Source organism: Glycine max, chromosome 8, assembly GCF_000004515.6.
Source record: "Glycine max cultivar Williams 82 chromosome 8, Glycine_max_v4.0, whole genome shotgun sequence".
NCBI lineage: Eukaryota > Viridiplantae > Streptophyta > Magnoliopsida > Fabales > Fabaceae > Glycine > Glycine max.
This window is the reverse complement of record NC_038244.2, coordinates 43551553-43564975: the sequence shown is the minus strand read 5'-3', so window position 1 is coordinate 43564975 and position 13423 is coordinate 43551553. Positions and strand designations below refer to the sequence as shown.

The 13423-nt window shown below is 32.8% G+C and overlaps 1 protein-coding gene across 3 annotated transcripts in view; it reads left to right on the top strand.

Annotated features, from left to right (window-relative positions):
* The window catches only part of LOC102667193 (disease resistance protein RPM1), a 13313-nt gene extending 2643 nt beyond the window's left edge, over window positions 1-10670 (top strand). Inside the window, exons 2-6 of one of the 3 annotated variants that reach the window (XM_006586046.4) lie at window positions 3705-3810; window positions 4556-4722; window positions 5387-5463; window positions 6519-9439; window positions 10009-10670. In XM_006586046.4, the coding sequence (XP_006586109.1) occupies window positions 6688-9408 (2721 nt within the window). In that variant the 5' untranslated portion in view covers window positions 3705-3810; window positions 4556-4722; window positions 5387-5463; window positions 6519-6687 and the 3' untranslated portion in view covers window positions 9409-9439; window positions 10009-10670. Of the gene's footprint in view, window positions 1-3704; window positions 3811-4142; window positions 4253-4555; window positions 4723-5386; window positions 5464-6518; window positions 9539-10008 lie in introns of those variants that run through there. The other 2 variants (XM_041004715.1, XM_041004714.1) reach the window with 2 other exon arrangements.
* Window positions 10671-13423: the final 2753 nt, after the last annotated feature.

Here is a 13423-nt window from a genome sequence, read left to right as displayed (position 1 = left end):
GTTCATTCTGCAGGAGTGTTGGAGGTCCAACCAGCAAAGAGGATGGGGCGGATTTGTGTTAAAGGAAAAAATAAAGAGACTGAAAGCAAGGTTGAAGATATGGAACATAGACTAGTTCGGTGATACTTTTAAGAGTTACAAGAAGATAGAAGGAGAACTGAATAGTTTGGAAGTGAGCACATCACATAGACAGCTGTCTACTCAGGAGGTGATGACCAGGAAAAAGCTCCAAGAAGATTTGTGGAGAGCTGCACAGTATCATGAATCCTTACTGCGATAGAAAGCGAGAGCCAGATGGATAAAAGAAGGGGATTGTAATTCCCAATATTTCCACTTGTTGGTTAATGCCAGCCGAAGAGACAATTCTCTGCATGGACTATGGATTGATGGAGAATGGGTTGAAGAACTAGCAAGAGTAAAAGAGGAAGCCCGCCTATTTTTCCTACATAGGTTTCAAGAAACGGACCATAACAGACCTCACCTAGATGGTATTGAATTTCAGTCTATTGACCAGCACCAAAATGACATGTTAACAGGGAGATTTACGGAGGAGGAGATAAAGGTCGCAGTTTGGGGGTGTGGGAGTGAGAAAAGTCCGAGTCCAGATGGAATTAACTTCAAATTCATCAAGAGGTTTTGGAACTTAGTCAAACCGGACGTTCTGCGGTTCATGGAGGAATTCTATGTCAATGGGATTTTTCCAAGGGGTTGTAATGCATCATTCATTGTCTTAATCCCCAAGGTGGTCAACCTGCAATCGTTGGAGGAGTATAGACCGATCTTACTCATCGGTTGTATGTACAAGATAGTTGCAAAGCTGTTGGCCAACAGACTGAAGAAGATTATGCCATTCATAATAGACGAGAGACAAACAACATTTATAGAGGGGAGGCATTTGCTCCACAGTGTATTGATAGCAAATGAGGTGGTGGACGAGACTAAGAGAAGTAAGAAGCCGTGTTTAGTCTTCAAAGTGGACTATGAGAAGGCATACGACTCGGTATCATGGGATTTCTTGGTCTATATGTTGAGGAGAATGGGCTTCGGCGCTAAATGGATATAGTGGATAGTGAGATGCCTAAAATCTGCATCTGTATCGATATTGGTAAATGGCAGCCCGTCGACTGAGTTCTCACCACAGAGAGGTCTCAGGCAAGGGGATCCATTAGCACCTTTTCTCTTCAACATTGTAGCAGAGGCACTGAATGGATTGGTGAGAGAGGCTATTAAAAGAAATTACCGGGGCTTCTCAGTGGGAGCAAACATAGTTGAAGTAAGCATCCTACAATATGCGGACGATACAATATTTTTTGGTGAGGCCTCACAGGAGAATGTTAGGTCAATTAAAGCAATTCTGAGGACCTTCGTCAGGCCTTAAGATCAATTTTACAAAAAGTTGTTTCGGTGCATTTGGTATGCCGGAGAGATGGAAGTTTGAAGCAGCCAGTTGGTTAAATTGTAGTCTAATGTCCATTCCATTTGTGTACCTAGGAATACCTATCGGGGCAAATCCGAGGAGGGGTCAGATGTGGGATCCTATCATAAAAAAGTGTGAGAGGGCATTATCTAAGTGGAAGCAAAGACACCTGTCCTTTGGGGGGAGAGTGACTCTTATCCAATCAGTCCTAAATTCTATTCCCATTTACTTTTTGTCTTTTTTCAGGATACCTAAGAAGGTGGAAGAAAAGTTAGTTAGTTTGCAACGCAAATTTCTGTGGGGAGAAGGACCAGATAAAAACAAGATCGCGTGGATTAAGTGGAACATAGTTTGCTTACCAAAGGAAAAAGGGGGCTTGGGCTTGAAGGATATAAATACTTTTAATCTCACTTTGCTTGGAAAGTGGAGATGGAATCTATTCCAGCATGACGGACAGCTGTGGGCAAGGGTATTGAAGTCCAAGTACGGAGGGTGGAGGGGATTGGATGAAGCACCAGGGTGTAACAAAGAATCATTGTGGTGGCGGGACCTAAAGACAACATTTCAAACCTCACAACAGGGAGAGGAGTTCAAAAAAGGGATACAGTGGAGGTTGGGGAGTGGAGACAGGATCAAATTTTGGGAAGATGAGTGGATAGAGGGAGAGGCACCATTGCTAACAAAGTACCCTAGATTGTTCTCAATCTCGCGCCAACAGAACCAAGTAATCCAGCAGATGGGAGGATACAAGGAGGAGTGGGAATGGAACTTATCTTGGAGGAGGTCACTGTTCGATAACGAGATACCAATGGCTACTAATTTCCTAAGAGACATTGAGAGGAAGACAATACAGAGAAATAGAAGGGACGAGTGGGTGTGGAAGACAGATCAAAGTGGAAAATATACGGCACAGTCGGCTTACAATCTGATGAGGGGGGCAGAAGTTGAAGGGATACAGGATGGGGCTTTTGAGGAGCTGTGGAAGTTAAAGGTGCCAATCAAAGTTGCAGTATTTGCTTGGAGGCTACTTAGAGATAGGTTGCCTACTAAAGTAAATTTGCACAGGAGACAAATAGAGGTCACAGATAGAAGCTGTCCATTTTGTGGAATTATGGAAGAGGAATCAGGGCATTTATTCTTTCATTGCAGCAAAATCTTCCCAATTTGGTGGGAATCATCTTCATGGTTGAACATTTCTGGAGTTTTCCCGAGAGACCCAAGGCAACACTTCCTACAACATTGTTTCATATCGGATGGTGGGATAAGAAATACTAGATGGAAATGCTGGTGGTTGGCGATAACATGGACCATCTGGAAGCAGAGAAATAAGATCATATTCTCTAATGAATCCCTCGACAGTAAAAAATTAATTGACGATGCATCCTTTCTATTGTGGACTTGGCTATCGAACTTCAAGAAGCACTTCTCAGTACATTTTAATCAGTGGTCTAGTAATATTAGAGAAGGGTTTTTGTATTAGGAAAGAAAAGTCACAGACTTTAGTAATAGCTACATAGCTTGGTGAAGCCTATTCTGGTTCCTTACTAGACTCTACTCAGTCTGATTTGGAATCAACTGTATGGCCATCCAAATACATGTATTTCAGTACCTCTAGTACTCACATCTATTAATATAAATATCTATCTTTGCTGATAAAAAAAAAAAGTTCTGATAGTGCTCTTTTATGTGAAATATATTAAATTTAAAAATATTCAAAAACCATTTTATGTTGTTTCAAGTCCAAATGGAGAAGAATATGCATGGTATCAATGTACAGTAAGTTTATTTTATCTCTTTGCTTAATTTTTTTTATCATGTCCATTACACTAGATCTCTTAATCTAGTTTTCCTTGCATTTAAGCATTCTACCATGAAATAGTAGATAGTACTAGAGTGACAACTTTTAGAGAGGCTAAAAGAAGCATAACTTGTAAGCAGAGGTGTTAGATTGGTTATGGGCATATGCATAACTAATGTGACCTTGCACTCTTGACTCTTGCAATTGTCAAGTTGTCCAGTCTGTCTAAGTCATTGGTATATAAGATGCCCTCTACTTGTATGTAATTTGTGCTGCTGGTTATATTTGCAATACTAGAAGGGGACCACGATCATCACTTTCCATGTGCATCTAGCCTTCTATTTTTTTAGTCAATGGTTGTCATGAGATTTTATTTCATGGATCTCTTGGAATTTCTTTTGATGTGAAAGAATGAAGATAGTTAGTCATTTGACTTCTTACTTCCTGCAGTATTTTTTTTCTTATCTCATTACTTATGTTTATTGTAAGGTTAATGGGGGACGAGAAGGCCGGCCAATTGGTGCTTACGAACTAGCAAAAGCAGTTGAAGAGCTTGGCGCTGGTGAAATACTACTTAATTGCATTGATTGCGATGGTAAATATAATTCTGTATCCTTTAACTATATTTCACTATATTTTCTCTTCATTAAGAGCAGTTTGGTTTTTTCTTTGAACACGCCAAATGACATTGTGTAATTCATGTAATTGACCTCACTTAGTGGGATAAGGCTTTTGTCATTTGCTTGTAAGAGCAGTTTTTTTTAATTAATTTTAAAAATTGTTTATTATTTTCAAAATTTTGAATGTTGTCTGAACCATTTTCATCATCAATGAATTTTTCAAAATAAAATGACTTTCTTATTTACAATATATGGACACTAAAGGTGGATAAAAATGACTTTCTCTTTTCTTGAACTCTTTTCAAAGGTGTCATGACTCATTACTAGTCCAGTCTTCCCAACTGAGGCGGAGTAAAATAAGATATATACCCTCTACCTTGACCCTCAACTTGTTATGGGGATTAATTATCAGTATAGGTATGGGTATGTCCTCTATTTGATTCATTCTTAAGGCTGTTTTAATTATTTCTTATGTGCAATGAGATTGGGGTGTCTTGTTGCATTCATGAATTTTTTCTTGTTCTTTGTTATGTTTATGCCTCAATTTTCCTATTTCTGTATGATCTTTTATTCTTCCTCCTATTTGTACTTTCCCTCTTTTTACTCTTATAAACATTTTTCTATTTGAAAAAATATAAAACTTTTTGGGGTAATTTGATTATATATTTAATAAAATGTTTCTTTTATTCTAATTTCTTTTTACTTTTGTCAATGTTTCAGGTCAAGGAAAAGGATTTGATGAAGATTAAATTAAGTTGATATCAGATGCTGTAAGTATCCCTGTTATCGCAAGTAGCGGTGCTGGTGCTCCTCAACACTTCTCTGAGGTGTTCTATAAAACAAATGCATCAGCAGCACTTGCTGCCGGCATCTTTCACAGGGAAGAGGTATTGCTTCTGTTTTATTAATTTCTTAATGCTGATGGGAATGATTTTGATTTGTTAACTATGTTATGTTAGGGATCAATTATTGTATTGATTCATTTTCATTTATTATTATCATGTGTGTGTTTGGATAAGTTCTGAAAGAAAAATTTCTATGATATGGATTTTTTAGAGCTTCTTTGAGAAGATACTGTTTCTTTTCTTGAAAGTATCAAAACTTTACTTTTTTAATAACTTGTCTAATTATCTGAAATTTTTTTAGGCAATTTTCGGTTTTTAAGAACCCTTTGTCTTTAAAAATTACCACAAACAAATGGGATTATTTGTGTCCTTTTGGTTTGAGAAAATGTTTTTTATTTTCAGTTTTTGCTTTCACTTTGAATTACAAAAATGCTATTTTATTTTCACTTTGTTTTGTTGATTTTAAAAGTTTGTACAGTAAACAGTAAAAACAACTTATTATTTCCTGTTTTCACTATTTTCTATACAATTTTTTTTTTTAATGAACAAAGTGAAAGCAAGGTGACATTTCAAAAAATGAAAAACAAAACGTTTCCTCAAACCAAACGGATATTTCTGGAGTAATGAATAGCAGATTTAGAATGTACTTAAGCTGATTTTGGTTGATGCTATTCAGGCAGTGAAATTGAATTTTTATTAATTGCAGGTGCCTATTCAGTCGGTAAAAGAGCATTTGTTAAAGGAAGGCGTAGAAGTTGGAATTTGATCATAAGCATTTAAGTGGTAAAATTTTGAGATGCACTTCATAACAAGCAGCACTATCACTCCGACCATTTGTTAGTACAAAATTGTTTCACGTGTATGGTATAGTATGTGATGTTTCTCGTGGGTTTGATATTGGTTATGGTTATTGATTATACATATATTTAAGATGAAAAGATACTACTGAAGATATTTTTAAGAATAAATGTCCAATTTTGTCCATGAAAATAATAAAATTATTGTACGTTCTGACGTCTAATGTCACATGTCTATGATTCCGGCCAATATATACAAATCAGCCAAAGATTTTCAATTTATGAAAAGAGTTAATAAAACTCTGGTGTCACGTAAATATTAGTTAAGCTTAGGACTACGCAAACTTAGTAATTTCATACTATATACCTATCAGCAAAAGGACAAGTTGATGCACTGTATAGGTACTTGTGGTATTCTATTCCAATCAAAATTATAATTTATTTCAATAATGAACATAATAAAAGTTTGCATTAAAAGTTAACATAGATTATCAAACTAAAACTCTAATTCGGATTAAAGAGCAATACCAAAAATGTGAAAATATATACAAGTTTTGGGGCAAACGAAGCGTAATCTTTTTCTAACTTATACTCTAGGGGTAAATTTTAAATAAATAGCAAAAATGACTAAGTCATAGGATATCTTATGAATTTTGAATTTAAAGTCTGGAAAAAAATTTATAACTTAATAATTTGACTCTGAAGTCCTAATAATTTTAAAATAATTTAAGAACTCGTAAAGTAGAAAAGGAAAAAAAAAAGGAAAGTCATAAAATGATTCTAGTTCCTTTCTGAATATTTTAGTTCCTTTCTTCCTAAGTTTTGTCCAGTGTAAAATTCTACCCAGAAAGTAAGCAAAATAATTACATCCATTGTCAAAGAAACAACATAGAAAAATTTTAAAAGATGCTCAGAATTACATGTATTTCCAAAAGTGTGACATTTTTTTTTCTATTGGTAAATTACAATGACAATCTCATTGGGTACGCTCCTGCAACTTGCTCCTCACTAATTCTTTTATTTGTTTACTTACATTAACAGATCAGCAATAAGAGAATCTCATTGACTATGCCCGTGCAGCTTGCTCAATAATTGAACACTAAAGAATGACCAAGGGAAAGTGAATGTCTTCCTCTTGAAAGACACAGTTGACTTTCTTCTCATCTCACTCTCAACACATAACAATAGCAGAAACTAGATCTAGACTAAGATGGAGAAATTGCAAGAAATTGCAGTGTCCTTGGCTGTTGATTATTTGCTTCCACCCTTAAAGAAAGCAGTGAATTCAGTCATGGAGGTTCCAAAAGATGCTGCAGACATGAAAGACAAACTTGATGGGATTCAAGCCATGATTCATGATGTGGACAAGATGGCAGCAGCTGAAGAAGGCAACTCACGTGATGGTCTCAAAGCAAAGGTGAAGCAGCTGGTGGAAACATCTTTTTGCATGGAAGATCTCGTTGATGAATACATTATCCATGAGGAAAGGCAGCTTGCTGATGATCCTGGATGTGCATCTTTACATTGTAAGGCTATTGATTTCGTCAAAACTACGGCCTCTCGTCTTCAATTTGCATACATGAACCAGGACGTGAAATCAGAATTTCGTGGGATCAAGGAGAGGAACAAAAGTGAGGATTGCTACCAAATTCATTCTTCTGGAGGACCCCAAAACATCACGTTTGACAACCTTCGAATGGCTCCTATGTTTCTTAAGGAGGCTGAGGTTGTGGGCTTTGACAGCCCTAGAGACACATTGGAAAGATGGTTGAAAGAGGGGCCGGAAAAGCTCACTGTTGTCTCTGTGGTAGGAATGGGAGGAAGTGGAAAAACTACTCTTGCCAAGAAAGTTTTTGACAAAGTCCAGACACACTTCACTCGCCATGTCTGGATCACAGTGTCTCAGTCATACACCATAGAAGGATTGCTGCTCAAGTTTCTGGAAGCGCTGCTCAAGTTTCTGGAAGCAGAAAAAGGAAAGGATCCTTCTCAGAGTGTTTATTCTACAATGGATAAAGCATCGTTGATACATGAGGTGAGAAATCACTTGAGCTGCAATATTTATGTTGTCGTGTTTGATGACGTGTGGAATGAAAATTTTTGGGAGGAAATGAAATTTGCTTTAGTTGATGTTGAAAATGGAAGTAGGATAATAATCACAACCAGGCACCGTGAGGTTGCAGAGTCTTGTAGGACATCTTCTCTTGTTCAAGTGCATGAGTTGCAACCTTTAACTGATGACAAATCTTTCGAATTGTTTTGTAAAATGGCATTTGGATCTGAATTAGATGGGCATTGTCCAAACAATCTTAAGGGCATATCAACTGAAATTGTTAAAAAGTGTGAAGGTTTACCACTAGCTATTGTGGCCACTGGTGGCCTTTTATCTCGCAAAAGTAGAGATGCACGTGAATGGCAAAGATTTAGTGAGAATCTAAGTTCAGAATTAGGAAAGCATCCCAAATTAACTCCCGTGACAAAGATTTTGGGTTTAAGTTATTATGATTTGCCTTACCATCTCAAACCATGCTTCTTGTATTTCGGAATATATCCGGAAGATTATGAAGTTGAGTGCGGGAGATTGATTCTGCAATGGGTAGCTGAGGGGTTTGTCAAATCTGATGAAGCGTCACAGACTTTAGAAGAAGTGGCAGAAAAATATTTGAATGAGTTGATCCGAAGAAGTTTGGTTCAAGTATCTTCATTTACAAAGTGTGGCAAAATTAAAAGGTGTCGTGTTCATGACGTAGTACGTGAAATGATCCGTGAGAAGAATCAAGATTTAAGCTTTTGCCATTCTGCTAGTGAGCGTGGGAACTTGTCCAAAAGTGGGATGATTCGTCACCTAACAATAGTAGCATCTGGTTCCAACAATTCTACGGGAAGTGTTGAAAGCTCGAACATTCGATCACTTCATGTTTTCAGTGATGAAGAATTGTCAGAATCCTTGGTGAAGAGTATGCCTACAAAGTACATGTTATTAAGGGTACTTCAATTTGAATGTGCTCCAATGTATGATTATGTTCCGCCCATTGAAAGTTTGGGGGATTTATCATTTTTGAGGTACTTAAGCTTCAGATGTTCAAACATAGTTCATCTTCCAAAATTAATTGGTGAGCTGCACAACCTAGAAACATTGGATCTAAGACAAACTCGTGTGTGTATGATGCCAAGAGAGATCTACAAGCTTAAGAAGTTAAGACACCTTCTGAATAAATATGGGTTTCTAATGGATAGTGGCATTGGAGATCTAACATCCCTACAAACACTACGTGGAGTGGACATAAGCTATAATACAGAAGAAGTAGTAAAAGGGTTGGAAAAACTTACACAATTAAGGGTGTTGGGCTTGAGAAAAGTTGAGTCAAGATTCAAAAGTTTTCTGTGCTCCTTGATAAACAAGATGCAACACCTGGAGAAGTTATATATTTCTGCAGATGGAGATGGGAACCTGGATTTGAATTTTGATGTATTTGCACCTGTACTTCAGAAGGTTCGTCTTAGGGGGCAGTTAAAGGAGTTACCAAACTGGGTTGGCAAGCTCCAAAATCTTGTTACGCTGTCCTTGTTTTCCACGCGGTTGACACATGATCCATTGCCACTACTTAAAGATCTACCAATTTTGACGCACCTTAGTATCAATTATGCATACGATGGTGAAGTTTTGCAGTTTCCAAACAGGGGGTTTCCGAACCTAAAGCAAATACTACTGTTACATTTGTTTCCATTGAAATCCATCGTTATTGAAGATGGAGCATTGCCTTCTCTCGAAAAGCTCAAGTTAAAATTTATTCGCTATCTGACAGAGGTGCCTCGTGGTATTGACAAGTTACCAAAGCTTAAGGTTTTCCATTGTGTTGATATGTCAGATGAATTTAAAGAAAGCTTTAATCTCAACAGAGGACAACGTCGTCAATGGATAATAGAATGATAGTGGGAATGAAAAAAGTCCGTCTTTCAAAGTGAGTGTTTTGTTATTCTTATGCTGAATATAAATGTTATTGCAATTGTCAACTCTTTACCCTATCTTTAAATGAAATTTTATTAAGTGGATTTTTTAAGTTTTTTTTTTTTCTCACAATATTTTTTTGATCTTCAGGATTATGTTATTGTCAAAAATTTATATAAAATTTTACTTCAATGTAAGAATTTTTTTTTTGTAATTTTTTTATTTCACTAAATTATGATATTGTTTGGTGTTAAAGGTTATTTATGTATCATATCAATATTATTTTTTATTTTTAAGAAACAGTTTCTTTTAAAAAATATATATTTTTTTTAAAAAAATATAATTTTTTTTTTAAAAAAAAATTCATTTTTATACAAATTTACTCCCATGAAGAAGAAACAACAAGAAACGATTTCTTCACTTCAAGAAATTTTCATTCAAAATGATATTAGCTTTTAACATATACGTTTTATTTGATTCCTAAAGTATTTTGTATGCTTTTGCTTCTCATACCCTCTCTTTAATTTGAAGTATATGCATTTTTTTTGTTTGTTTATTCTGCATGCTCCTTTTCAACAACAGCCTTGATATTCATCATGAAAACTGCCTTGGAATTCAGCATTGTTCCTTCAAGTCTCCAAATAAACAGAATATGTGGACCTAGCTATCTTAATTTCTTTAGCAAAGTGATAAAACTTCTGAATTAATGGTAGTGATGTAAGACATTTGGCTTTTTTATTCAGTGCCTTCTTAGATACATCATGTTTGCACCATGTTATGAGAATTTCTCTTTCACAGACTGTAATCATTGAAATTTGTTTTCTATTTCTGAATGAGAAGAAAAACAAGTTGTCACTGTGTAACTTCTGGATGAGGAGAATTTTTTTTTTTTAATTTTGATAAAATTTCTTCTGCTAGTGTTTTCTCGTGGATGCTTCCATTCACTACACTAAAATTATTGTAACAATGCAACATTTTTCTAATGCGACTATGGTATAAATATTGTTTCTAATTATAGGATGTCGATCATTTTATTCTATAAAGATGTCTTTGTGGTTATACTTAAATTTTGAAAGAAATAACACTCTGTAGTCTTTATCAATCTTTTAATGATCAATGACTCATTCTGCAAATGCTTTTATCAATTCTCAATTACTGTTATTTTTTTATTCTCTTATTTTCAAGTAAACCCTCATTGTAAAAGTCTAACCGGTAATCACCTAAGTTGAAGAAAATTGCAAGCATTTTAGTTTTGAGTCTCATGGATACAATTTTGGTGCATTGTTTTAAGCACTTTGAAGACAATAGATCGAATGTTGACCATTTTCTGTAAAAATCATATTAATTATATATGTAAATTATCAATAAAACTAAAATTTTCACATATGATTAAAATTATTCTGAAAAGAAAAAAAAAATGAAACTTGAAATGAAAGCATTACTAGGAGCTTCATTTACGAGAAAAATTATAGGGTAAATTAATAACAAGAAATTTGTGATTTTTGGAGTTGTATGCCATTGCATATAGTTGAACAATTGCTACAAGTTAAAAACTAACAAGTGCAAACATCCTCTCAAAAAGTGCAAACATTAATTATTTGAATAGGTATAGTTGGTTATATATACATTCATCATCGATCACCTGAAAACAAAATTTATAGAAATCAATGGGCCATAAATATGATTGTAAATATAAATATATGGTGATACACATAACTAGCTACTTTTTTTCCTTGAAGACTAAAAATAACTAAAAATTTTTAAGTTGGATTCTTAAATATGACATTTGAATGTGTCCATATGACTATTTCTAACCATAGTAGGTGAAGAATTCAGGAGAATGATGGAATTTAAGTGCATAGTAATGAGATACACAAAATTTGGTTGGCTTAAGAGTCACTTAGTAGGTTTTGGAGATTAAAGTAACACATTTAATATTAAATTTATTTTCTCTTCTAATGCTTTTTTTTGTTAAATTTACTATTAAAGTAACAATTTTGCTTTATTAAACTAGAGGTACTTTTTTGCCTGTTTCTTTTTTCACCTTTTATCACAATTAGCTAACATTTATAAAAAAATATTGTAATAATTTCACTTATAAATATAAATATTTTCATTAATTTTTTTTAAAATAATTAATTGCTTATCTGTTTTGTAAATTAGTATTATTAAAAACAAAGATTAATTGACATACTAAAATTTACTTTGTCTAAATTTGTAAATTTTTATATGTAGATGTATTCCTAAATTTAATGTTAAATGTACGTCTAAGATGAATTTTTTATATTATTTTTGAAGAAAGAATCGAGTTTTTTAATATGTGGGGTTATTTTTTAAAGGAATAAAGAAAATTTTAACTATTGCAAAGAAAAGAAGGTAATTTAATAACTCTACTATTATATATATATATGATGTTATTTTATAACACTGAAGAATAACTACTTAATTTTTATTTCTAAGATCATGGAAATTATTTCACTTTTACTACTGGAGAGAGTGGTCGAATATAAGTGACTCAATAAAGAGTTAAAAACAATGAATTTGAAAGAAACGAGAAAAAAATGAAATGAGATGTTTGGTTATATAGAAGTTAAAGTCTCATTTGTTTAACAATTAAATTTAATTTTTCACATAGTGTATTCATACCAAGGTATTTACTAGTTAAAGTATGATCTTTATTATATTTTTTATTAATTAAGGATATAAATATTAGTTAGTTCAGAATATATTTTTCCTATCATTGACGAAGAAGGGTCAAGGGAGAATGACTTTTCAAAAAAGAATTTTTTTGTCAAGAGTTTTTTTTTCTTTTTATAAAAGGTCTTTGAAATTAAATATTAAACAACTGCCATATAATAATAATAATGATCATAATAATAATTAGTAGACTAGTAGTAATAGTAGTATTAGTATTGTTAAATGTAATTAATATGATTATCATACTTTTTTAGTTGTCCTTTAATGAAGAAAAAATCATACAAAAGTAAAAGAAGAATGAATTTGAAAAATAAATTACAGGAAAAAAGGAAATATAGAACATGCTATTTGATTAAATGGACACTAAAGTATTTTACTTATTTTACAATTAAAATATATTTTTTTTTAAATTGGACCGGTTATTGAATTACTCTAGACATTAATTTAAGGTTCAATGATTATTAAACTATTATGTGTAATTAGTCTTAGTAAATTAATATGTAACAATTTAATAATATATAAAATAATATTAAAGAAGCATAATATCATAATTTTACACAAACTAGAAACTAAAAAATATTTTTAACATTCAAAGTACACATGAAATTCCAAATCAAATAAATCATAATACTTTGGTATAAGTTTGAACAACACACAACAATTTTTGCTGATAATAACAATTTCACTATCAATTTTTTATATAAAAAATGAACTTTAATTGTAAAATAAATGGGACTTTAGTAATTCCAACTTAATCAAACAACTTCTTCTATATTTTCTTTTTTTCCAATTTATTTTTCAAATCCATTCTTCTTTAACTTTTATCGACATTTTTCTTCATTAAAGGACAAAACTAATTTTTTAATATTATATTAATTAAATTTAATGAAAGGAATAGATATTATTATTATAAGGCAATTTTTTAATAATTTTTAAAAAATATCCTTCACAAAAAAAATATTTTTTTTAAAAAGTCGACTCCCTTAACCATCTTTCACCATCGATAAAAAGATATCTTCTAATTTAACTAAATTTTATCTTAATTAATAAAAAATGACAAAAATATTTTTTTTAGTAATTACCTTCAAATGAATACACTATGTGAACATTTTATTTTAATTACTAGTAATTTAAAAAAGGCATATGATAAGTAAAATATGCTATGCTTTTATAACTTAAGACAAACTCTGCCCTAAAAAAATCTCACCTATTTTAACCTCTATTTACTTTTAACCATCAATCCCAATATATAATAAAAAGAAAATCTCTTTCGTGATCTTAGAAAAATAAATAAGTAATT